The 27,215-nt window shown below is 37.2% G+C and overlaps 1 protein-coding gene across 1 annotated transcript; it reads right to left on the reverse strand.

Moving 5' to 3' along the window:
• Positions 1–4,459: 4,459 nt before the first annotated feature.
• Positions 4,460–21,771, reverse strand: LOC113294877. Its single transcript, XM_026543251.1, has 6 exons — positions 21,643–21,771; positions 18,629–19,616; positions 18,055–18,210; positions 17,536–17,965; positions 16,732–17,365; positions 4,460–4,818 (listed from the first exon to the last, which is right to left on the reverse strand). Exons 4-6 carry the CDS (start codon positions 17,923–17,925, stop codon positions 4,460–4,462), a joined length of 1,383 nt encoding a protein of 460 aa, XP_026399036.1. The 5' UTR covers positions 17,926–17,965; positions 18,055–18,210; positions 18,629–19,616; positions 21,643–21,771.
• Positions 21,772–27,215: the final 5,444 nt, after the last annotated feature.

Below are 27,215 nucleotides of genomic sequence, written 5' to 3' on the forward strand. Positions count from 1 at the left end.
TAGTTTGCAATTGGGAGGTGTGACCACACCTAGTTTGGCCGTGCGAATCGAGGTAACCAGGCATGATAAGCTTTGGCCTATCAGGTGTGGAGATAGATGGGTCCACAGTGATCATGTTGATGCTCACCGGACCTGCTTAGTCTACTCCTAAACCCTTCATCCGAGCAGGAGAAGATGGACGCTCGTGATCGCAACACAAGCCCTAACTAGGGTTTTGCCGGCCGTGCGTCATACCTTGTTTGGGCGCACGAATTGGGACGAGCAACCATGGTTGGTCCTGACCGATTGGTCATGTATGTAGGCGGGCTCACAATATTTGTGTTGACATGCTCTGGGACCTTTGAATCTATATCTACACCCTCCATCTATGCTTGCGAATATGGATGGTTGAGACCGATTTGCGAAACATGTAATGTGCCGCAAACCCTAATTTAGGGTTTCACGTCCGCGCTGCTTTGGATGGACGTATTATCAAGGTATTCTACCCTTTTGGGGAGGCCGACCATGTCCCGCATTGGGTCGGTGGTGAATACTCCAACACCTTCATGGGGTTATGGATCCGATCTAAGCCATCCAATCATGCTGGTGAAGTTGGATGGTCGTGATCGTTTCTGAGACTGATACGGACAGTCCAGATGCTCGATCGGGCTAGTATAACACTCCGAGAGTTATAGCCTGTACGGGTATTTCGTACGTGCCTCCTTATTTAATGCTTGGAGATTCGTGTTGCTCTGCTGAGAGAAACACTCAGTCGTCATGCCGCACCAATAATGATAAGAGTGAAGCAGTACAGGAAATACAAGGCTGGTCATGCATTAATTGGTAATGCTATAAGTTTATAGTGAAGAAGTATTTTCCACTTTATCAGTGGCTTTATCCTTTGCAGGATGTTAGCGCATAGTTTTGGCTTTTACAATTTTAGCCTTAAATGAAAATCCAACATTAACAGGGGGATCGATATAGTTGGACCCTTGATAGAGGGGACATTGAAAAGGAAATACCTGATCGTAGCTACTGACTACTTCACTAAGTGGATCGAAGCTAAACCTTTGGCGAGAATCAGAGACGGCGATGCTTCAGATTTTTGTTCGAACAAATCATATGCAGGTTCGGGATACCAGCTGCCATAGTTTCAGACAATGGAAAGCAACTACAAGGGAAGAATATCGACATGTTGTTCGACACCTTCAACATCCATAAGAACAAGTCAACTCCGATCTATCCAAAAGGAAACGGGCAAGCGGAGGCAACAAACAAAACCATAACAATGAATTAAAAAAAAAAGGTTAGGTGCGTACAAAAAAAAATGGTGCAAACAGCTATGCAACGTCCTATGAGACTATCGAACAAAGAGGAGATCAGCTACGGGAGAAACTCCATTCTTACTAACCTACGGAGTCGAAGCAGTCATCCCGATGGAGGTCATGCTTCCAACAACGAAGGCAGAGGCATGTGAGAAAAACCTAACAACGGACCTGATGCTAGAAAACCTAGACAGCCTTGAAGAAAGAAGAGAGGTAGCTTTGCAAAAAAAATGGTGAACTATCAGCGAAGGTTAGCTCGAGAATACAACAAAAAGGTTATCCCTCGAAACTTTGTAGTCGAAGAATACTTGCTACGAAAAATACCACCCTACCAAAAGAAGAAGGAACGGGGCAAGCTCGCTCCAAAATGGGATGGACCCTACATCATACACGATATCGCCGGGAAAGGATCCTACCTTTTGAGAACAGTGAAAGGAGAAGTGCTACACCACCCTTGGAATACGATGTATCTAAAAAAGTATTACCCGTGAAAGAACAGTGAGAACGCATGAGAAGAAGGGTAAGGGCAGTAACCTACCATGTTCTATCCCTGGAAACAAGGTATTACAAACCTTAATAATCAATGGAAGAATATTTAATTATTAACTTAAATTTGTTGTGTATGACCCACCCAATTGATACATCGGGTTAGAATAGACACCCACCGTCAGAAGCGAAGATGAGGCGGGGCAAGGCGTAACTACGCATATGTCAATCTCGGATCCTCGGGGCAACAACTCCTTCCATGAGGCATAATAGAAAATAAGATATCCACCATAGAGATACCCAGTCAAAGTAAAGCAGCCTTCGCGCTGAACGCGTTGGGTTATAGGAAACTTATTGCCCACGTAAGGACACTCGCTACCACGGTACCTTATGGACAAAGGATACCCTGGTAGGACGTTGAATGTTCCACCAAGGTTAATCATACCTTAGCACCTAGTGAATACTTGGCTGTGCGACCGATTAGACACATTACGTCTAAGCGTAAAGTTTATACAAAAAATAAGGTGAATTAACATTTTTACCAAAACACGCCTAACATTTTTACTTGCTTAAAATTTACATGGAAGATATCAAAGGAGTTCACATGGCACCAAGCATTGTTTCAAAGTACTGAAAGGGAGACATCTTAGCTAAGGAAGATACCTTAGCCAAGGAATACAAACAACAAAAGAGAAGTTTAAACAATTTAAAGAAATCAAGGGTACGGAAGACGATCGAAGACAACACCCTCAACTTGACGCTCGGCTTCGGCAAAGGTATTATTGATATGATCAATAGCAGCTTGTTCCATCTTCAACTTTATCTGGGCAGCCTATGTCTCCATATCCTGAGCTGACTAACGACGGGACTCCATCATCTGAGCACTTAGCTGATCATTGGCCTGCTGAAGCGCCTCCGCCTTAAACTTCGAAGCAACATCAAATTGACGTTCTCTCTCCAAGGAAGATACCTGGTTCTCCAGATGAGTAACCTTATAGCTAATTCCTACAAGTTGTTCATGCAGACCTCCAAATATATAAAGAAGGAGTCAAGAAACCAGAAGTCTACGACAAAAAATATAGAAAGCTTCAGAAACAAGAAGGCCCTAATCTACCTCCAGCGTGGTTAAGGAAATCTTCTAAACTATGCTCAGTTTCGCCAACTTTTTCCTCAGCAACATTGAGGTCCTCAGCCAAAGTATCACGTTCGGTCCGAAGATCATCAACATTTATCCGGAGCGAAGCATTCTCAGAGGATAAAACTCGGTAAATATCCTCTAACTCTTCTAATCTCTTGACCATAGATGCATGAAACATGGAAGAAGAGGCTTGAGAAGCCTTAGTAAGTCTGTTCCTAAGGGTACATACTTCGGAGGACATCACATTACGTTCAGCAGTCACTTTGGCTAAGGAAGTGCAGGCATCTTCGAAATCTGTATAGTACTTCTTACGAATGGTCTCCTGAGCCGAGAGACATTTTTTCCAACAAAGCAATGTCATCCTTTTGCTTTAATATATGATTCTCCTTCCACCTAAGGGGTTCTTCACGATCTTTACGGAGGAGGGACATATTCTTCACAAGGTATGAATTATAAGCAGATTCAAGGGAGATTTGGGCCTCATTATGAACTGTCACACTCATCAACCTACCAGATTTCTTCTGATAATACCAAACATCAGAGGTAAACTTGATCACTTTCTCCCTAAGGCGTTCGAGTTCAACGGAGCTACCAACTGGAAGGCGTAGGTACTCTCAGGACGTAACTACCAGAAGAAACAAAAATAAAACTAAGGGGAAGAATGGACGAACCTATAACTTTTGAAGACTCAGAAGCCAAAGCGGTGTCAGCTGTCTTACGCCCCTCTTCAGCAATATTTACAACATCATTGGACTTCTCAAGAGCCATCAAGCATGCTTCTAAAGACCTTTGAGTCTTTTTTAGTTCATTTTCCAACAAAGGTACCTTGGCAGAAGAAGCAACATCACCAGAAGCGGATTGCTGAGCTAGTACAAAGGCGTAATCTTGACGCGCACGCTCTAGGAGAGCATTCAAGTGAGTACACTTAGATATGTAAAAAGGTGCAGCCAACATCGATTTGCTTACAAAGCTGCAAGAAAACAGGTGCAAGGACATACGACATCACAAATGGAGAAAAAAGGGCAAGGAAGAGAAGATGCTTACTGAGAACATGGAGAGACGGGGAAGAAAACCATCATAACTGTTCATGAAAGCCTCAATTTCCTAAATACTATCCCTCCGGATGTCACCAAGGCTTTGGCAAGAACGTAGACAGTCTGGATCGAATAATAGGACATTGTCCATCTGGTACTGAGTTGTCAAAGCATCAAGCATAGAAGCAATCTCCAAGGAATTACTTAACTGATGCGGACCAACCTCAGCAGAAAAGAGACCCTTGGAATCTCGCAGTATAGCTTCAAAAATGGCATCGTCAGAGCTCCCAAGGCTCGGATTCTCAAGTAATTTACCTTTTCCTTGATCAATAGATGTCCCACAAATCGCTTGGGAGCAAGCATGGGATACCAGTACTTGATCATCACCACGACGAAGATCCGCCATAGTAGAAGAGATGGGAACAGAAACAGATGATTTGCAAGAAGTACTGACGAGGTGTCAACTCGCAAATAATATTTCTCTACTTTTCTTTACACTAGAAAGTAGTATAATGAAAGCAGGATCGTCCCAAGGGAGCAGAAAATGCAGTAACCTCTAGCAAAGGAGCAGGTACCGCAGTCACCTGAGTGGTCACTTGGCTCACCAACAAAGAGCCTACATCGACATGAAGGTTATCACCTTCTACAGAAACAACACGAGCAGGGATACGACTATCCTTTGCAAAGTCTTCATCAATATCATCTAAATGAGGACTAAGGTCGGTATCCTCGATATCCTCCATGTCCTCAGGTTCCTCCTCAACAGCCTTTGGGTCTTCATCAGACGCTTCTACATCAATCACAACTTTCAATTTGCCATTCTTCTTGGAAGACTTTAAAAGAACACATGCACAGGCTAAGGATCAGGGGAAAAATACTTAGGTACCTACGTACACTAAGGTAGGTGATAGACGCATTTATTCGTCTATTTTGATCTCAATTTTCTATATTGTTAGTACCCATTTTTGTACTTATTTTGGTATTTTATCTCTTTGTAGGTATTTTTGGAGAAAAAAACATGTGTGGAAAAATTGGCTCGGAAAGTGGTAATTGCGCTCGTGGGAGAAAATCACTAAAGGCACCCCTCATTTGGATAAGGGGCACCTCAATTACTAAGGGGCACTCACTTGTTGTTTACACCTCAGGGCACCCCAACTGTAAGGCACCCGAGTGCTGGATCAGGGCACTTCATCTTCAAAAATTCGAATTCACTTTTGGCGGGAAAATATCATAGTATCGAACCAGATTTAGGGTTGGAATTTCGGACGACTTTTAAGGAAATTCAATTTCCTGATTTGTTTGGGTTTAATCTATTAGGCCTAAACAGGATTTTTAGGCGTGTTGTATTAAGAAAACTTGGGCTGGATCGTCGGGATTCGAAGTGAAACAAGGAATGGAAAATATTTGGAGTTTGGTTGGAAGATACGTAAGTTATGAGAAGAGGGAAGGAAAATATTCGCATAGGATTCATGTATATCAGATCCAGAGAGTTTAGGAAAGTTTTGAGCAACCCAGACACGTAAAGAGATAAAAAAAGTGTTTTGTAAAACAGGGAAGGAAATAATATTTAGATTATGTGGATGTTAGTTTTGGAAGAATTAACTCGTGGTTGCTGCAACAGATATGAGGATTGGACGTGTTTGAGTGTGTCAACATCAACAGACATGGGAAGCACATAAAGAAGAAAAATAAAACGCATGCCTAGCAGTAAAAAGGAAAGAAATATTCCCGAGAAGTAAACAAGGATCTGTGGAGTTATTACAGAGATTTTTGGGACCTGTCTAGTACAAAAAGGATTGATGGGACTCGTAGAAGAGGTATCGAGTGTTTGGAAGAAAATAGAGAGCTGCAGAGAAGTTAAATCACGAGTTTCAGGAAAACCACTTCTGCTGTTGTGAAGACGAAGAACACGAAGAACAGACAGCCATAAACCGTCGTTCTTCAACAGTATCAACGACAGAGAATCGTAACAGCCAGGATTCAAATTAGAATGCGTATCTTCAAGAAAAATACATTTATTGTAACAGAGACTTTTGTAACGCCTATAAACATTGCAAAATCTCTGCATCAAATTATTTTTCAATAAAAACACCGTTTGAGCAATGAAAAATTCTTTTGAGCGTGTTTCTACCATGATGAGCTAAACTTAATCTCTGGGGCAACGGAGGAAGCTATTTCTCCAATGAAAAAGTGGTAACTTTTATTTTATTAATTTATGCAATTTATTTTATGATTATTTGCTTGGAATAAAAAATGGATTTAATGGTTTTTATTAAACAAATGTGATTTCTATTGATTGTATATGCTTAGCCTAGGTTTTGATATCCCATACTTTCGATTTACAATTGTTCTTCTAGAAATCTACTTTTGCAATAATTAGAATCAACTTGAATGTGTATATTTCATAAATACAATTACTAAAATCACTTTGGAAATTGGTGAAGTAGTGGAATCTTATCCCCAGTCTCTCCCACTCTTGAAAACAATTTTAATTTAATTTGTTGTTTTAGGATTAAAATATAAATATAGAATCGAACTTTCACAAGTCTTAAACGAACCTTTTTCTACAACTATAAAAAAATCACATAAATTTTTTACGCCGCCGACGCCGACTTGTATTTAGGTTTAGGTTTTAGGTTTATTTTATTTTTTAGGTTTTGTATTTTTATTTTGTATTTTTGTTTTTTAGATTTTTTTTTTCTATTTTACGCCTTTGGTATTTTTGTTTTTATTGTGCAGGATTGACTCGACGCTAAAGGTGGAAAAGACTACTCGTCCGTCGTGTATCAGGTTAGCTGAAATGGAAGCAAATTATGAACTTAAACCTGGGACCCTATAGATGCTCCCAATATTTTTAGGGAAAGAAAATGAAAACCCCTATTTCCATGTTAGGGATTTTGAGGAAATTTGTAGTACCCTAAAATTAGAAACCTTGATGATGATGCTTTGAAACTTAGGTTATTCTCCTTTTCCCTGAAAGATAAAGCCAAATTGTAGCTATATAGGTTAGCTTCCGGGTCAATCGAAACATATGAACAACTTACATCTTCCTTTTTGAACAAGTTTTTCCCTAGGCACAAAACATCGTCTATTAGGATGCAAATCTGCACGTTTTCTCAACATGAAGGAGAATCTTTGTACAAGTATTTGGAAAGGTTCAATGATTTGTTGACACAATGTCCTCATCATGGTTTAGAAAAGGTTAGGCTAGTTCAGATCCTTTATGAGGGTTTAGATTATTCCATTACAACCATAGTAGAATCTATGTGTACAGGTGGGTTGGAAAACCAAACAGTTCATGATGGATGACATTTTTGAATGAAACCGCCGAAAAGACTCAACAATGGGAAAACAATAGGGGACCCCAGAAAACAATTCTTCTAGGCAGAGGAAACGTTAATAGGGTAGAAGGAGGCATTGAATCAGATGCCAAAATTGCTGCTATAGCAAAAAGGTTAGAAGCCTTAGAAGTGCGTCACACCAGTGGTAGAGTGGAGCCTTTTTGGGAAGGACGCAATAATGAATAGCAAGCCAATGCTCTTTATAATAACGCTAGATTCGACAACCGTCAAATGTTTGACCCGTATTCAGAAACCTATAATCCTGGTTGGAGAAACCATCTGAACCTTTCATGGTCTAAGGGCCAGAATCAAGGTCAGTTTAGTAATTCTAATGCTCCCCCAGGTTTTGGCTATACCAAGAATCCATCAGGACCGGCACAGTTTCAGAATCCTCCAGATAAAAAGGTCATGAGCTTAGAAGAAACTCTTGCCTCATTTATTCGAAACACTGAAAATATTCACCTATCGCTTTCACATGGCATAGAACAAAGTAAAAATATAGGTCATGCTAATTCTCAGGCTATTTCCGAGTTAAAAAACCAGGTTAGTCAAATAAATGAGTCTTTGAGAAAAAAAGGTAAGTTTCCTAGTCAAACACAACCTATCCCTAAAGGAGTTCATGAAGTAAGTGAAAAACCATCGAATCAATTGAATGCTATTAGAACCATTAGGAGTGGTAGAGTTGTAGACAATAAGGTAACCATGCCCGATAGTGAACATATTGTAGTTCACCCCTCTGGATCTCACCCCATCAGGACCACCAGTAGCTGATGAGACTGATAAAGTTTCTGATGATGCCAATTCGGTTCCTGAGAGGTCTGATTTTGTGCCTAGAGCCCCATTTCCCCAGCTATTAGTACCAACAAAGAAGGAATCGAACTCTAATGACATATTGGAGGTTTTTAAGCAAGTCACCATAAACCTTCCTTTATTAGATTCAATTAGGCAACTTCTTGCTTACCTAAGTTCCTTAAGGTTATGTGTACGAGAAAGAGAAAGCTAAATGTCCCTAAGAAATCCTTTTTAGCTACTCATGTAAGTTCAATCATCCAAAACACCACAACTTCTAAGTACAAAGACCCAGGTTCCCCTACCATTGCTTGCACAATAGGTAACTTTCGGGTAGAAAAAGCTTTACTTGACTTAGGAGCCAGTGTGAACTTACTACCTTACCATGTATACTTACAACTAGGGCTTGGTGAAATGAAACCTACTCAGATGACACTGTAGTTAGCTGATAGGTCTGTCAAAATTCCTCGAGGTGTTACTGAGGACGTTCTTATTGAGGTCGACAAGTTTATCTATCCAGTGGTTTTTGTTATCCTAGATACCCAACCTGTCCCTGACACACAAAACCAGATACATGTGATTTTAGGTCGCCCATTTTTAGATACATCCAATGCGATCATCAATTGTAAAAATGGTATTATGAATCTGTCTTTTGGTAATATGACTATTGAGCTGAATATTTTCAATATTAGTAAGCTACCCTATGAACTAGATGACTCAAGCATAGAAGAGGTAAACATGATAGGAACATTAGTCGAGGAGTCACTACCAAATACTTTTTTAGAAGATCCATTAGAGAAATGCCTGGACAATTTGGGATTGATTTTGATGATGATAGTGTGATTAATGAGGTGAATGCTCTGTTAGATTCCGCCCCTTTGATAGACACTAGTAATGGATGGAAACCTAAGTTCGAACCAATCCTAGTTTCCAAGTTAACCCTAGTCCCTTCTTTATAATACCCTCCTAAGTTGGACCTTAAACAACTACAGATACCCTGAAGTATGTGTTTTTAGGCCCATCTGAGACTTTACCTGTGATTGTTGCTTCCGACTTGGATAGTGATCAGGAAAGTAGGCTAGTTACGTACTTCAAAATAACAAGGAAGCTTTAGGGTGGACCATAGCAGACATTAAGGGTATAAGTCTTACTGTTTGTATGCATCAGATTTATTTAGAGGAGGACACTAAACCTTCTAGGGAGATGCAACGTCGACTTAACCCTAATATGAAGAAGTAGTTCGAACCGAGGTTCTTAAATTGTTATATGCAGGTATTATTTACCCAATTTCAGATAGTAAGTGGGTCAGCCCCGTTCAAGTTGTTCCCAAGAAATCAGGTATCACCGTAGTCATGAATGATAATAATGAGTTAATCCCTACCTGAGTGACCACGGGATGGCGTGTCTGTATCGAATATACGAAATTGAACAAGGTCACTAGGAAGGATCACTTTCCCCTTCCCTTCATCGACGAAATACTAGAACGATTATCAGGACATAGTCAATATTGCTTCTTAAATGACTATTCTGGATATAATCAGATTGAGATTACCCCTGAAGACCGGGAAAAAACCACTTTTACCTATCCCTTTGGTACCTTTGCGTATAGACGCATGCCTTTCGGGCCATGTAATTCCCCTGCGACTTTTCAACATTGTATGATGAGCATATTTTCTGATATGGTAGAACGGTTTTTAGAAGTCTTTATGGATGACTTTTCAGTGTTTGGTTCATCTTTTGATGAGTGCTTGCATCATTTGACACTAGTGTTGACTAGGTGTGAGGAAAAGAATTTAGTGCTTAATTGGAAAAAAATGCCATTTCATGGTTAAATCAGGAATTGTCTTAGGGCATATCGTATCTTCAAAGGGTATAGAAGTAGACAAAGCCAAAGTTGACCTTATTAAGACTTTATAGGTCCCAAAAACCGTAAAAGAGATTAGGTCATTCCTAGGGCATGCAGGTTTTTATCGTCGATTCATTAAGGATTTTAGATTGATTTCTAGACCGCTTTGCAATTTGCTTGCAAAAGATGTTAAGTTTGTCTTTGATGATGCTTGTTTAGAGGATTTTGAGAAGCTTAAGACTTTACTCACTACCGCCCCCATAGTACAGGCACCTAAATGGAACCTACCCTTTGAGATTATGTGTGATGCTTCAGATTATGCTATAGGTGTCGTGCTAGGTCAGCGAGAAAACAAATTACTTCATGTGATTTACTATGCTAGAAAAACTCTAAATGATGCCCAACTGAACTATACAACTACCTAGAAGGAACTGTTAGCCATTGTGTTTGCGTTGGATAAGTTTAGATCCTACCTATTAGGTTCTAAGGTCGTAATTTATACTGACCATGCTGCTTTAAAATACCTTTTGTCTAAGAAGGATACCAAACCTAGATTGATTATCTCCCATAGTCATTGTGTTTCTTGTAAGCGATGCCATAAGTTAGGGACCATTTCCCGTAGAAATATGATTCCTTTGAACCCTATTTTAGTGATTGAGGTCTTTGATGTGTGGGGCATTGATTTTATGGGTCCATTTCCTAATTCTTTGGGTTATCTTTACATACTTGTCGCTGTAGACTATGTGTTTAAGTGGGTTGAGGCGGTTCCGTGTAAAACAAATGACCACAAGGTCGTACTCCAGTTTTGAAAGATAATATACTTGCACGTTTTGGTACACCGCGAGCTATAATTAGTGATTGAGGAACACACTTTCGTAATAGGCCATTTTCACTTTTAATGAAACAATATGGTATTACCCAAAAAGTAGCTACCCCATATCACCCACAGACTAGTGGTCGGGTAGAGGTTTCCAATAGGGAAATTAAGCGTATCATAGAGAAAACAGTCAATCCTAATCGAAAAACTGGTCATCGAGGCCTACTGATGCCTTTTTGGCTTACATCACTACGTTTAAAACCCCAATTGGAATGTCCCCTTATCGTCTAGTATTTGGCAAGGAATTTCACTTACCTGTTGAGTTAGAACATAGAGCATATTAGGTTGTTAAGCAGCTAAATTTTTCACTTGACAAAGCAGGAGCTCATAGAAAACTCCAGCTCGATGAGTTGGACGGAATTCGTAGAGATGCATACGATAGTGCTAAAGAGTATAAGAACAAAATGAAACTTGTTCATGATAAGTATATTTTAAGAAAGTCATTTTCTCCAGGTCAAAAAGTTCTTCTATATGATACTCGTTTGCATCTATTCCCCAGGAAGTTGCGCTATCGGTGGACCGATCCTTTTGTGGTCCGCACTTTTTTTTGTCATGGCGCTATTGAAATTAAAACACTGGATGGTAGTAGTTCTTCTAAGGTTAACGAGCAGAGATTGAAGCCCTTTTTAGAAGCTTTTCCTGCAGGTGATGTTGAGGAGGTCCCTCTGGAGGACCCTGTTTACCTTGATTGACCACCAAGGTATTTGGTATTGTATGTTGTATATTATTTCTGTTATTTGTTTTTAGGTTTTTATTTTTAATTTCCTCCTTATTCTCCATGGAAGGATTGCTACGCTTCACCCAGGTACTATTTTTCTGACTTCTCTCTTTACTGAATCCTCTTGTTACTCGTACTTTTGGTATTGCTCTTTAATTAGAAACATTGAGGAAAATGTTAGGTTCAAGTTTGGGGGTTGGGAAGAGACTTTTTGTTAGTTTTCAGTTGCAATAAATAAACTCCAGATCCTAGAAATTTATGCCTATTAAGGATGGCACTCACCAATCTAAGTGGATGGAAGCATCTTGATTGTAGGAGTTAGGGAATCAATCTGAGTGGATGGAAACATCTAAATAGAGTCTATTCATAAAAGCACAGAGATCATGTGTTAGAAATAACATGGTAGTTTCGCCATATCTCGTTGAGTCCTTTTCACCTTCTGTTTTTCTTTTATTTATTTTAAATATGTTTCTCTAAGTGATTTGGTGGGGCACATGCATCGAATTGTTACCATTGCTAGGATGAGATAGAGTGATTGAGTTACTAAAAAAAAAAAGACCAGACCAATCATACCAATCGGAATAATATTAACACTTGGATAGCAATATGTATGTGTTCTCCCTGTCTCCGTCGCCTAAACAAGCGTGGAACGCAAGATCCACGAGAATTACCATGTAATCTGCTGACAAGAAGCATGTGCTTGGATCCACAAGATATAATCATGTTGTTACAAAAAAAAAAAGGTTAATGTTCAGTGAATAAATCGACCGCTGGTTCCCTTGTATATGCCAGCTGAGTTGATCTAAAATTAAGATTATCGACCACTGGTTCCCTTGTATATGCCAGTTTTGTTGATATTAGTCAGACCAGTATCTCAGTTCATTAGGTTAGATTCATTCTGTCAGTGACCTTCAGACAGATATGGGAAACACCGTTCACCTTAGTCAACATCAAAACCATCTACGTTTTTCTCTATTTACATCTTCTTAATCTATTCATGTGATTTGTTGATTCCGGATATTGATTTCCATAGTGAGACTATCTGAGTAGAGCTCTGTCACTTATATATAAATTTTAGTATGCTTGAGTGCAAATCGTGTACAACAATTGGACTTTCACATCAGGGTACTTCCTCCTTTAGTCAATAAGAGTATGCCAACCAAGGAGATTCTTTAGTTCCTTCCAAAGTTCTGCGTAGATAGCTAGGGTCTGGAGTAAAGGTTTTGTGGTTATATCTCTAGTAAGCCCTCCCGAGACTATATCTCGTCCACTAGGGCCACCTAGGGGTTCAAAGGATTGTTGCACATGCTAAGTGCAATCGTGATGCCTGAGACAGTGAGTTAGGATTTATTTTCTAGATTTGATTTGCTCGGGACTAGCAAATAATAAGTTTGGGGGTATTTGATAGACACATTTATGCGTCTATTTTGATCTCAATAGCAAGGACCTCGTTCCATGGGCAATGGAACCCCATCTCAGGGCAGTGAGAACCAAACCAACTTGGCTTTGATTAGAGGAAATATTTCAAAAAATATTCCTTTTACGGTCTTAGTCGATACTTGCGCAAATTTGCGAGCAAGTTAAACCTAAACCGGTTAGCGCAGGCTCAAGAATAGCAAGGACCTTATTCCATGGGAAATTTAACCCCATTATTAGGGCAATGAGAGTTCATTGTACAAGGAAAATAAATATATTTTATAATAACGTTTTGCTGGCCAATCTGGAGCTAGAGCAAAAGAGAAAAATAATAAAAAACGAAGAAACGTGGATGGAGTAGAAAAAAAAATGCATGCAGAAACTTTGTTGGAGCAGGAGCGAAAATGGAAAAAAATATATTATGTATATTTTCAAAAAGAAGCTTTACTGGAGCGAGAGCGAAAGAAGATAAAAAATCAAATCGATTTGCGAACTATCTTTGATGGAGTCAAAATTATTATATCATGAAGAAGCTTTCTTGGAGCTGAAACGAGGAGAAAAAAAATATATTTGCATGAAGAGGCTTTGTTGGGCATGGAGGAAAAGAGCGAGGAAAAAAAAACATGAGGTATATTGAAGCATCAGAAGAACATACTTATCAAGCTCTCAATGCATAAGTAGTGATATTTTACAACCATCTAAAAGTTGCAGATCACGTCTCGGCATCACCATCATCGTTGGAACATCAATTGGAGTATATTCATATAGCATTTACCGATCTATACACAAAGATCTATATTTCACATAAGAAATATGCTAGCTTTTTCCGAAGAGTGAAGTTATACCGCAACCATAGTACAGGCAGAAAGTCTTCCATATGCAGGCATCTACAACTTCACCTCACAAGTGGAGACTTAAGTCTTACTCTCAGCAAAAAAATTTTTACCAAGTTTGCGCCAGTGCAACCAGGAACTCTGGTCTCGAAAATGAGACCAACAACAATTGTTGATCCAGAACCCATACATTATCCAAGAAAAGTGCCAACATGTTATTGAATTCGACGTAGTAGCCGCAACAAAAAGACTTGTTACAACAGCAAGTACAATCATCAAGACTCGTTCATATTAAACTCAGAAAATTCAGCCCGCAACACCAACATCAAGTACAACCTTGTTCTCAAGCAGAGTACCATGTCACTTTAATAAGTAGCTTGGGGGCGTCAGAGTACAACTATGAACCAACTGGTTCAGGACACTCTTCTTAATCCACCAATAAATTGGGAATTAGGAGGGGGCGACGTTTGGACCATATATAATTGAAATAGGCTTAATAGGGTCTTCAGCCTATTAACGTTAAACATAAATCTTGGTTCATGGGTTAAAGCCTAAGCCCATAAGAGGTTGAGAACCAAATCTGTTAGTCTTTATTAAAGGTGACTACATTCATTGTATCTTGAAAGGTGACTAGATTCATTGTATCTGTTAGCCTTTATTAAAGGTTGAGAACCAAATCTGTTAGCCTTTATTAAAGGTGACTACATTAATCTAGGTATGTATTTAGTCCAAATACATTATTAATCTGGTCACCCCGACAGGAGGGAATGGATAAAGGTTAATTGTTTGGCTAAGTACATTTCTGAATGTCTGGATACATAATTCTGATTTTTAATAATGATGAACCTGAAGGGCATTTTATCCAGGTACATCATCAAAATGAATGCAGACATGTAATTGACTGGATGCATACCCTCTATTACCTATAAATAGAGGAGGGATTTCAGCAGTAAAGGTACACAATTCTAATCATTTTCTCTCCACTAAAACCTATTTAGAGCTCCTTACTCATTGAGGCATCGGAGTGTCCTTGCAGGTACCCCCTCTCTTCATTCATCAAACCAAGAGCATTGAAGAGCTGAGAGGGATATTTTCCATCATCAAGAACGTATCACGAGGAAAAGTTGTGGATCATCTCAGCGATCTAAAAAATCATCCATCAGGTATTAATCTTACGCCATCCAACGGTTAAAATTATATCATTTTTGTACGAATCTCGAGGAGTTTTGTAGCAACATTTTTGCTACAACACCTCCTTTTTCTTCCCTCCACAGATCATCGTATGCTAGTCTACTAATACCCATCATTGGCAAGCTATCTAAAGTAGATTTTTAATTTTATTTTAAAAGCAAAATAATATTTTCCTACCACTTTAATTACCTTCCATTTTTCTTCCATAAACTATACTCCCCCTGTTTCTGAAAGACCGTCCTCTATTCCTTTTTCGTCAATTTCAAAATTGTGTCCAGCTTCTGTTTATAGTCATACTTATTCAATGAACTCTCTAATATATCCTTGAATTCTTTATAATCATAAATCCATTTTTAACGTGACCCAATCTAAAATATTAAAGAAATTAGTATAATTGAGGAAACAAATATATCATTCATTCCTTTTAAGAAAATATACATTTAACTCTAAAAAATAAATTCCTTGTAAAGTTTATACTTCATAAATTCGATATCTTTTAAATTTTCCTTTTATATTTCGTATTTATGATTCTCACAACAATTTTGGATAGTCTTTATTACTAGTATTTTTATTAAAATAAAATAGGTAAGTAACTAAGGGTAGTCAAGTAAAATAGTATGGTCTCCTTAATATTCTGAGAAAGTCAAAGTGGACTATCTTTGTGAAACGGAGGGAGTAATTTTTTTCCATGAGTTACTCAACTTTTTCATTTTAACTTTTAATTGTCTAGTTATCTAGTAATATTCTATTTGTAAATCAGAGTTACACATTAACCACGTGATTCGATCAAAAAAAATTCGCCGCGGCCTACGGCGGCTTCATATATTAGTGGTCATTCTAACCATACCTAAGACAATATCTTGGATGTCCCTATACAGGGGCAAACCTTTTCCCGGAACAGCCCTGACGTACTATGGGGATGTAATAGAGAAGATACTAATTTTAGCAAGAATTTTATCATATTTGTTTCATTTCATTGACATCCCAGTGGAATCATAATTATTTTTTGTGCAGGCCATCAGAAGGCAGTTGGTTGCTTGGAATTGGCGACAATGACCCATAAAATTAGATGGAAATTGGAATCATAATTTTAGCAAGAAAAGCAGACTCTCTGTGACCCCTTTCAAGGACAACTAAGAGTCTGCTTTTCTTTTTAGTTTCCTCTTTTCCCTATGTCTGTTTAATATATTGTAGTTAGCCTCTGCATGCTATTACTGGTTGTTCTTTAGTGTAGGTAACTAATAGATTTTTGGTTTTACCTTAGGCTTGCTGCATGACTTAAAAGATTTTTCGTTTGCCAAGGCAGTAGTCCCCTGCGACCTGCCGCTCTATTAGAACTGCAATTTTTTTCTCTCATTCAGTTGTTATAATTATGTGGAGCGGCCAGTCCGATATTAGATGTTTAGTTGCATTCCATAAATCCAAAAGAATTAAGGGTCTGTTTGGCACGTCAGTATTGGCAATGCATGACATTGCCAATTACATGTAATTGCAATGTCATGCATTAAAACTACATGTAGTTCTATGTTTGGTGTTTGGCATGAAGATAAAATGAATGTAATACAACAATGCATTTTTAACTTTAAAATCTGATTGCAATAGAAATAAAATTATAAACAAATAAAAAAATAATAAAAAATATATTAAAATGTTGAATGTATATTAATATTATATAAATAATAGATTTATTAAGAAAGAAAAGAATTTTTTTTTACAAAGAGCTTGTTGGAAGCCTAGCCACAAGTTGGGTTCCAATACCTTTTTGAATAGCTAAACCTAATCTAATGAAAAGAAAATTACCAACTTTTACTTTTACATCATGTCTAGCTATGTAGGACTTCAACCTTCTCAAAAGCTCAATAGATTGAATACCAAGTTCACCCAAAGTAGTAAAAGCTAGGGTACGGAAACTATAACCATTAGCATTGCATACATCGAGATATTTGACACGTTTGCGCTCGATAGCTTTAGCCAAGGCTAGACCCGGTGTAAAGGCTTGCACGCCACCTCCAGCAAAAGGAGAAACCACAGTAACATCAAAACAAGTATCATGCCCGTCTTCCCAAATGTAGACCATGATGTCTGCCGGCCTTGCATCACCACCATCATGAGAAAGGAACCCCAAATTTGCTTCAATTTTATAAGGTACACTAGCACGATAAGAAATGTCCCCAAAAGTATCTCTAACAATATCATGACGAAACTTAATACCAACCTCACTAGCACAATGAAGCGCATGATCTCCATAAACATCCATGTCTCTATTACAGCACATACAAGAACTGTTGGCATTAAACAAGGGGATACCGAGTCTGTAACTAAGCACCGCACTAAACTGTCGTGGCCCAATCTTTTGTCCCAAACCATCAGCAGGAATAGCAAGAAGATAGTCCTGTGCATGTATAGTTTTGTTACATTGCCAAAGTTCTAAATCCCTTCTTGACACACAAAAACGAGTGGGCATGTCTCTAGTCACAGCTACAAAATATTGAACTGCCAAATTATGCATAGGTTGGGGGCAGTAATAAGATTGTAAAGCTGTGATGAAGCCATACCACTAACCTGAAGGAAATTGTCAAAAGCATTCTGATATGCTAAGCCTTTAACTGGAATATCCAAACCTTGTAGGATGGTCTCTTGCAATTGTAAAGTCTGAGAACAAGACGCCAAATAACAGTACTGCATGGTATCAAACATAGAATAGATACCTAGGACACCATCTCGGATGGGTAAAGAAACAACCCGCTGCTGTAACAAGCCATATCCTGGACCATCACCAGTCACCAAGTTTCTCATATAATTGGAAAGATAGTTATCAAACATAACCTGAGCATCACTCACATAACAAGGTGCGATAGTGCGCAAAGTAAAGTAGAGTTTAGAAACACCTGCACAGTTGCAAAGCAGCAACAACTCACTCTGTGGATCATGTAACTTATGCACAACATCCATTAACCGTGTAGTCTTTTGTACTTTGTCACAAACAAGTTGACTGCAAAAAGAAACATCCAAACTCACAGGACCGCCAAGAATTTTAACACCTACAGATGGTCTACCTATATTAGCAGGGAAAACACCAACCTGAGTACTCCTCAGGTCAACAAATGACCAAAAAACTTTATTTTTCTGAATGTTAAAATCAAGCCCTACAACAGCTCCTTCATTCTTGATGATATGGAAGGCCCGAGAAACCATCATAGTATCTCCGATAATGGTACCATCATCTAAATACCAAGCCTGCAGATCAAGTTTGCATTGCTGAGAAATTTTCAACACAATAGGATGCAAAGTCAAGGAGAAAAGAAGAGGACCCAAAGGATCTCCTTGTTGTATGCCTTGTGTCGAAGACAAAGTAGATGAACCATAATACAACTTAGCAGGAGACGCGTAACAAAACTCAACCCATCTCGAAATACTAGGACATTTATTTCTCACTGACCTTAACATGGCTGATCTATCAATTAGGTTAAAAGCATTTTTAAAATCAACTAAGAGCATAGACATAGAGTTCATATTATGTTTCTCATCTAAAATGTGATTAACCGAATGTAAAATAGCTTCCCCTCCACATGGTACACCCACACCAAATTGAAAATCACTCAAATAAACTGACATTTCTTTACCTACAATAGAAGCAGCAACCTTAGATACTAACCTTCTCCAAATAGTACCCACAACAATTGGCCTAATACCGCCACCTGGTTAAGCAAGGGTGTAAGAGGTGCATTAGCAAAAAACATACCAAGTTGGGAGGGGAAGTTACCAGCCAGTAAGAGATTAACAATTGTTGTGGTGGAGGCAGGAAGATCATCTGCAACAGCCGCGGCAGAACCACTAAGAGCATCTAGAAAATGTTGCGCATGAAGTCCATCTCTGCCACACGAAGTACCTTTGGGAAAACTACGAATCCTGTTAAGAACCATATCCGAACTAGAAGATGCTGCAGAAACTCCGTATGGTAGATTAGGCAAGGTAGCGGAGGTGCATATGGATGCTTAAGTTGCAAGTCAGCCAAAGTGTTGTCAGATAAAGGGGCAACACCATTAGAAGTAAGAACCCTGATCGCAGCAGTGTATGAACCTTGGCTTAATTTCCTTCGACAAAGTCTAACATTAACATCTACACGGTTATCCTTATAAGCTGGAACCTTAGAATTAGACAAGACATCATGTTCAACCAATAAATCCATAATCAAAGAAATACAACCATCAGTTTCATGCCATTTAACTAAGGCTTGATTTATAGAAGCAATTTGCACTACAAAAATGCAGACTTTTAACCACGGACTTTAGCCACGAATCCATGTTAGTCGTGGCTATTGATGATATATAGCCACTAGCTAGCCTAGGGCGTGGCAATAGGCCAGTCATTTGCCACGGCTTGCGGAGTATTTGCTTCGGACAGGCAATGGACCGATATTTGTATGCTATGAACATATTTATAGCACTTTAGTTACGGGTATAGTAAGTCGTGGGAATTGGTGGGCTTCTGCTGCAGCCAGTCGTGGCTATATTAATAAGAAGGAACTGCCCATATCAGAAGCGTTAAAATAAAATTTTGGCCCACGTTCTGAGATGAAAAAGTGAAGTATACCCACCCACTTCTCCTTCTTCTTCTACTTCCTTGACCATCAACCTCAAACTCTGAAACCACCACAAAAAAAATTAAACATTAAATCTGAATTTTAATGCTTCATCTTGTAATCCAATTGTTCCAACCGTACCAACAAAACATTTCCAAATTGTTATCAATTTTTCACTTCTAAACCCTAAATCGCATTAAGACTTCAATACCATTAAAATTAAATCAAAATTGATCCATATGTTCTGAGTTTCCTCAACCTCTATAATGAAAAAAATCATTTTACGAACCTTAGATACTAAAATTTGTTACGGGTAAAGAATATTCGTCTTTGTTTCTTTCTTTCGAAAACCTAAACGGATCCATTTTTATGTTTTTGCTTGATTATTATATTTTTGTCATTCGTTTTTGGAATCTAATCGGTATTAGCTAAATTTTTTTCTCATTTACAGATATGGGATTTCGAAATTGAAGGAGTCGATTTTAGAGGGCACAAGAAGAAAAGGATAATAGCAGCAAGTAGTGGCGGCGGTGGTTCTTATTGAACTTCATCAGAAAAAGATGAACATTCTGATAATTTATGGTATGAGTTTTCTAGAATGATTACTAGTATGGGTTTTTGATTTATGTTATCATGAAGTTATTGTTTCTCTCTGTAATGTGTGAAAAGCTAAATAGGTATAATTTAATTCGCAAGGAAAGAATTTTTTTACGAGAAGTATGATTTTATGTTTGTATTTGGCTCTTGATTTCACAAATTCATGGGTTTTGTGTATGACTTATTCTACAAAATGCGTGAATGAATATGGATAAATGTCTTTGTGGCTCATTATCAAAGACCTAGGCATTTGTAAAAGATGAATTTGTTATTTTGGACCATAATCTGATTTGTATAGTACTTGGGGTTGTGGTTTTTGTGTATAATGAATTTTGATTTTGGTCCTAATATTTGCTTGTGTTTCGGATTCAATATGGACAATAATGTGTAAAATTGGTAAAGCTACTGTCTATGTTGGAGAATGGAGATGCAAAAGTCTATTGTTTCGAATTTAGATTTGTTAATCTAGGAGGTTGTGACAAAGATTTTGTCGCTAACCCAATCTAGCTTCAACTGCAGTTTTCTTCCATGTACGAGTGACTAACTGGTGCAATTCTTGTATTTTTTGTCAACTTACGTTTTTTTGGAATATCTTGGTGTAGTTAATAATATAATGAGGTAAATCTTGTCACCTTCTACTTCAACTAGGGCCTAATGAAAGGCCTATCTTTAAAGTAGACCTTTTGATTGTATAACAAGGGTACTTATTGAACGGTATGTAGAAAGCTTTTACTTCTTGCATTTTTTTTCTTCTTCATTTTTTTGGTTTGAAAATTATTTTGTGTGAGCCTTTCTACCAAGCCATGTATGATACACTATTTTATCCACACTTAAAATATGACTGTTAATGGTTGGGCCTTCTAGTGATGTATATTTCCATCTACTGTATCATATGTATTCATGGGTCGTTGTTTTGATTTCTGCAATGTGAATGAGTTCTTATTTGTGGTGTATTTTTGTTTTGTGTTTTATATTGATTGAACATATACACAGTTGTGCTTGTTAGGAATTGTGGCTTAAACTCACGGTATTGTATAACCACATTAGAATCTACTGAAGCATATTTGAAATAAAGAATCGAATAATTTTTTTCCTTCTTCGTATCTATGCTGATTTTCGGTTTGATTGTACTTACCAGTTACCCAAACTGGTAAGAACTTTTTTTCTTGTCTGTTTGATTTCTTAGTACTGAAGTCGATTAGAATTATTTCAAACCCCAAAAGTTTGAATTTGGTTTTGAAATGATGATCTTGTACTGAGATTCCATAAATTTAATTGTGGTGGTCATGCTCATCTCTTCTTCTTTCTTAAGAGTTTTGAGTAGATTTGGGATCTTCCTGGTGATAATCTACGACTCCTAATATATTAACTCAAATCTCTTCATTTTCAAGTTATTAAGCTCTTTGATTTAGTACGGATTTAGTTTATGAAATCTTTGTTGATGTATCTGCTATTACAGGAAAACAAAGATGGTAAAGATAAAATGGTACCTTAATAGCCTGTGAAGCAGAAAATATCCCAAACAGATCTGAAGAAAGTCTCCAACAGGTCTGGGAACAAACAGGGCGACAACCTATAGGAATCCAGACAACAATGTGAAAAGGCAGCGTAGAGATTTCTAGTTCAGAAAGGTAGATAAAATAAGAAGAAAACTTCTGCGTTTTGCAAAGGTAGATCTCTAAATTAAGGGTGGGAAAAGTAACTTGTTCATGCATAAATGTTCTGTATTGAAACTTGCTTACCATTATCTCTCCAAGAGCTCCAAGGTACTTTCTCCGGATTCACCGGCAATAATACATACATATATATATATATATTAACACCATAACAAATTGTTTGTTTTTAGTATGGCATTGCTACTAACACTGAAATAGATATCTCTTTTACCCGTGTATCTGCATGGATTTGATTTTCTATGATAACTAATGATTTAGAAGAAACAACAAAGATTTTTGCATCACTATCTTCAAATAATTTTGTAATTTATTTAGGAACAAAAAATAAATGATAGTAATTTGTAGGTAAAAAGGGATGCTTACTGTTTATCTCATAGTTATGGGCGCATGAGTCTTTTTATAATTATCACTAGCAAGTATTATATTCAACTAGGCCATTTTTTTTGTTATAGTGTATCCTTGGTGCAGTTTTCATGCTCTGTACACTTTCCATAGTTATTTCTTGTGTCGCATTTATCTGCTTATTGATCTGATATATTATCCAATTTGGCGTTTTTAGTTGGCACTTGGATCATGTTACATACATGATGCATTTGTTACTTAAACTTTCTTGCACATCCTTGTTACTTATTACAAGCTAATCTTATTTTAAGTTCTAGTTACATTATGTTGTTATGTTATTCTCAACTAGTTCAGGCTCATGTTCTTCAATTTATTCATTCTCCTACACACTTCATTGCTAATTAAACTATTCTGTAGCTTGTATGAGGTTTGACTTGTGTGTTTTTTCTTCCTGTCGCCATTTAAATTCTGTTTATCTGCAATGCTTGTTGTCTCATCCATTAATTAGTCTTGAATTTTTTTTAGTAATTCCATGCTCTGCTGGTGGTCGTATCATGATTATTTCTGTCATTTCTTTTTCCGAAGTTTTGAAGTACCAATTATTCTTATTTATCTAGGATATGTTTCATATTGTATTTTATATCCTTTCTGCAGTTATTGATTTTTTTCTTCTTGCTGCAGAAAACACCAAATCAAGTCGATGCTGAAAGGGAACTCCTAGGTAAAACGATCAAGGTTTGGTTGCCTGATTATCAAGAATAAAATTCTGGTTCTTAGATTGTGTGAACTGTAATAGATATACCCATGGAGATTCTTAAGTGAAGACATCTATTATGCTGTATATACTGGGCAGGATAGTGTCAGAACTTCTTACGGATTGCCACTGTCTCTGAGCTGTGGCATTTTTTGCTGCCTTTTTAGGTTGCTTTCTTTCCTGCTGATGTTTATCTTTGCGCTCTAAATATGCAAAGAGATGTTGTCGTCCACTTTTCACGCATATGCAACATGAAGATTTTAGGATGCCATATCCAATCCTCCATTAAAGGTTAAAGCGGAATGCGAAGATGTCTTACAAGAATCTGTTAGAGTTTCATAGAAACCAGTAATGCTGCTTATGCATGCCAGTCATGTTTCTTATTTTGTTTTAATGTCGTGAACTGACGATTATGTTATTTGACTCAGAAGCTTAATTGTGTTTCAATCTTCTTGATGTATTTAACTTTCATTCATTAATGAATGAAAGTTTTTCATATTTCCTCCTTCCTGTACTTTGGGTGAATGAATTCAGTATAAAATGTCGATACTTGCTAAAATCCAGCCTGGAAACTACAATGAACTGAATATATATATAAAACTTGACAAGTGACCTTTTGCCACGGTAAAAGGTGCGGCAAGAATGGAAAATCATGGCACACATGTGTACCCAGTAGTGACGGCTATTGTCCGTAGCAAATACTTATGTGGAATTTGCCACGAAGTGAAAACCGTGGCTAGCATCGTGGCAAATAGTATTAGCCACTGGACTATTTGTTACGGCACCTCAGGCGTCGCAAGTTATCTTTTGCCACGGATTTTTGAGCAACTGCCACGATTGTCCAGCGTGACTAAATCTCAGTATTTTTGTAGTGTTGTAATCTCTTACGCACACCGGATCTCTCTTCAGTCTTACACTTAGGAGTGTAATTTCTTAGAATACATATTGGAAATAATAGTAACTTAATCCAACAAGATATATCTAAGGGATGAAGAATGACTGAGTCAATTGTTTGTCTGAAAGCCTTAGAGAAGTTAAGTCTACATTTGATAGGTATATGTTTAATGGTATGAAACTGTGCCTGAAAGACCTTATCTAACAAATCCACATCAAGGCATGGTTTACTAAAAACATCATTTTTTAACATCTACAGCAGAACAAGGACTTACCTCAGCAAGGGGTTTTGGAATACCTTGTATAAGAGAATCCGCTTCTCTGCCATTTAAGGGAGCAGAAATTATATCACCTTGATGAGGCCTGCAACACTTGCTCCATGCTCGAAGAAGCATACACTTGGTACACAACCACATCCTAAGTTGAAAAAGAGCCTCTTCCCACAAAGCATAAACAATACCATTATGTGTAATTCTATCCCTGCATCTATCATGTTCTTCACCATTTAAAAGATGTGTATCATTGATATGCTTAAAAAAATAACTCCTTGCGAAACCCCTGCCTCTCACACCATTCGTACAACCATCGAAATCCCTAAAAGGGCATTGTAGAAACTTATTAGCAGTTTAAGTTTCAAAACCTTGAGAGATTGGACTCAAACAATGTGCCTGACTAGTCCCAGTATCCCTAGTCATTCTTAAACCCCTCACTCTAACCCTGATAAACCCACTTCCTCAAAACCTTGAACTTTCTTTCAAAACAATGAAACCCCCTCTACTCAACACAACAACATATGTATCACCAAAAGGGAATTGAACCGGGAAATTAGAAATTGACAGATGGGAAATTAAGATTTCACACTGAATGAAAACTCAAATTACCATACATCAAATCCCTAATTAACACACCACACAAGAAAAACAGATGACCCCTCAAAAAGAAATTGGGACGGAAACCAATTTCCTGTGAAAAACTGAAGAAAAGAAGAGAACAAAGCAAAACCCTAATTCCCAAATTGACTCTGAAAAAAAAAACCCTCTTGCTGTTAATCGACAAATAACCAACCACAAAACACAAATCTCTCTAAAGTTTCCGGAAAACGCTTCCCCAATTCACTAATTAAAACAACAAAGAGAAGCAACAGAAAACCCCCACAAAAACGCTGAGAAGCAGTATAATTGAAGAAACCAAACAATACAAACCGAAATTGAATCAGCGAAAACCATTATCTCAAAAACCCAGATCTCTCCTTCAATCAACGAATCCACAACACAGAATTCAAATCTGCAAACCCCTACGTCAAATCTTCGAAAAACCCTTTCTCAGAAACCTAATTGAAGAAGATAACATATAAAACCCCAAGAATTGAGCTCCACCTCTCCTTCTCTGGTGACAAAAGCTATTGAATCGAAGAGAAGTACAACGAAAACCATATCATCACTCCCAGAAGAAAATTTGGGTGGTGAGATTCTCAGAGAAAATAAAAAAAACTCGAGAGAGCAATGATGACTCTACCCCTAATCACTCTATTTCTAAAATTAAAATTGTTTTGATATTTTTTTAAAATTAAAAGAAATATATATTTTTTATTTTTTTGTAAATTTAAAAGAAATTAAAATAAAATAAAGAAATTAAACAAATGTGTTATTTTAATATTTTTTAAAAAATTAAAAGAAATTAAAATAAATAAATTAAAAAATTAAAAAATTAAATAAAAAAAGTAAAAAGAAAAGAAAATATTTGATACAATTTAAATAAAATAATAATGATTATTAAAAAATAAAATAAAATAATATTAAAGGAAATATTTTAAAAATAAAAAAAGAATTAAATAGTAATTAAATAAAATTGAACATTTAATAAAGAATATATAATAATATTAAAACAATTAAATTGAAAAATAAAATAAAAATAAATAGAAACCAAAAAAAAAAATTTATAATAATTAAAAAAAAGGAAACCAAAAAATAAATAACTAAAACTGAACATATTATAAGAGAAAAATAAATAATAATTATAATAAATTAATAAATAACATAATAATAATAAAAAAATTAAAAAAATTTGTATATTAATTTCGGGCATTTATGATAAAAATCTAAAAAATCCTATCATAAAAAATAAATTAACCGAAAAAATTAAAACTGAATATTTAATAGTTAACAAATAAAGTTTAAAAAGAATATAATGTAAATATATCTGTTTTTGTAAATAAAATAAGCGGTCAACATTTATCAATGGTGTAGTTGGAGGGGGTAATACAGGGTCGTATTCAATGCACACCTCAAGAAGAGGTTATTCAAGGGTTACCTTTGGAGGTAGTAGGAACTGTTAGAGAAAATGAGTTTATAAAATAGTTTGGTTTTTGGTCTTGGTGGGATTGGAACTTAGGATCTATTGGTCACTAAGGACACTAGCTCATTTTCACTATTTGTGAATGAACCTTTAGTCCCACATAGGGAAAACTAAAGATGATACCTCTCCATAAGTATTAGCAAATTTGATATTAGAGTGGCCCTTGGGTCATTAGCACTTTTGTGCGAGGGAGAGGACTTAGGAAATGGACTAGTTGGTGCAATCACACATTTTCACACACGCGCGGTGCTTCGCACCGAAGCACGCACGCCGCCGCCGCCGTCCGTGCGGGCGGGCGGGCCGGCCCGGGCCCGGGCCCGGGTGTGGGTCAGGACTTATTTCAAACAAAATAAATATTTGGGCGTCATTAATTTGCATGAACGTTTTTATTTCAAGTTTAAATTTGCATGAACGTTTTATATCAAACATAATGACGCATGAACGTTTCAAACCGTTGGAAAAAATCTGAATTAATTGAAATTGTTTTAATGCGAACAATGCTTGCAACGGGCAGTTTTATCCTGGATACGAACTTGACCACAGGGTATAGGCATCACTCATTCTTGAGGCGTACCGGTCAAATATCGTGTTAAGGACAGCGTGTTGAACACGTGACTCTGTCCTCTGTTTGCAGTCCAATTGAGTGTCTATTTACTTTCCAGAAATTAATCCTTTTATTCTTACATCTTTCTAACATCTTTCTTGAGTGTTTTATTGTTACAGACGCAACAATCTTAACACGATATTTCTGTTTTCTGTCTGTAACAATGGGTAAAAACGATGTTGAAAGGCATGCAAAGTTTTCTGGAAAAGACTTTAAGAGGTGGCAGTCAAAAATGTTATTCTTTCTAAGTTACCATGAGTTGGATTCATATGTTCTGAAACCTTTTGATGAATCACTGAATGATGCTGGTCGTGAGTCTTCTTTAAAAGAATGGAAGAGGAACAATTACATGTCTAAAAATCATATTCTGAATTGCTTAGAGGATGCTCTGTATGATTTTTACAATGTTAAAGAAAACTTTTCTGCTTTTGATTTATG

Source organism: Papaver somniferum, chromosome 7 (assembly GCF_003573695.1).
Source record: "Papaver somniferum cultivar HN1 chromosome 7, ASM357369v1, whole genome shotgun sequence".
NCBI lineage: Eukaryota > Viridiplantae > Streptophyta > Magnoliopsida > Ranunculales > Papaveraceae > Papaver > Papaver somniferum.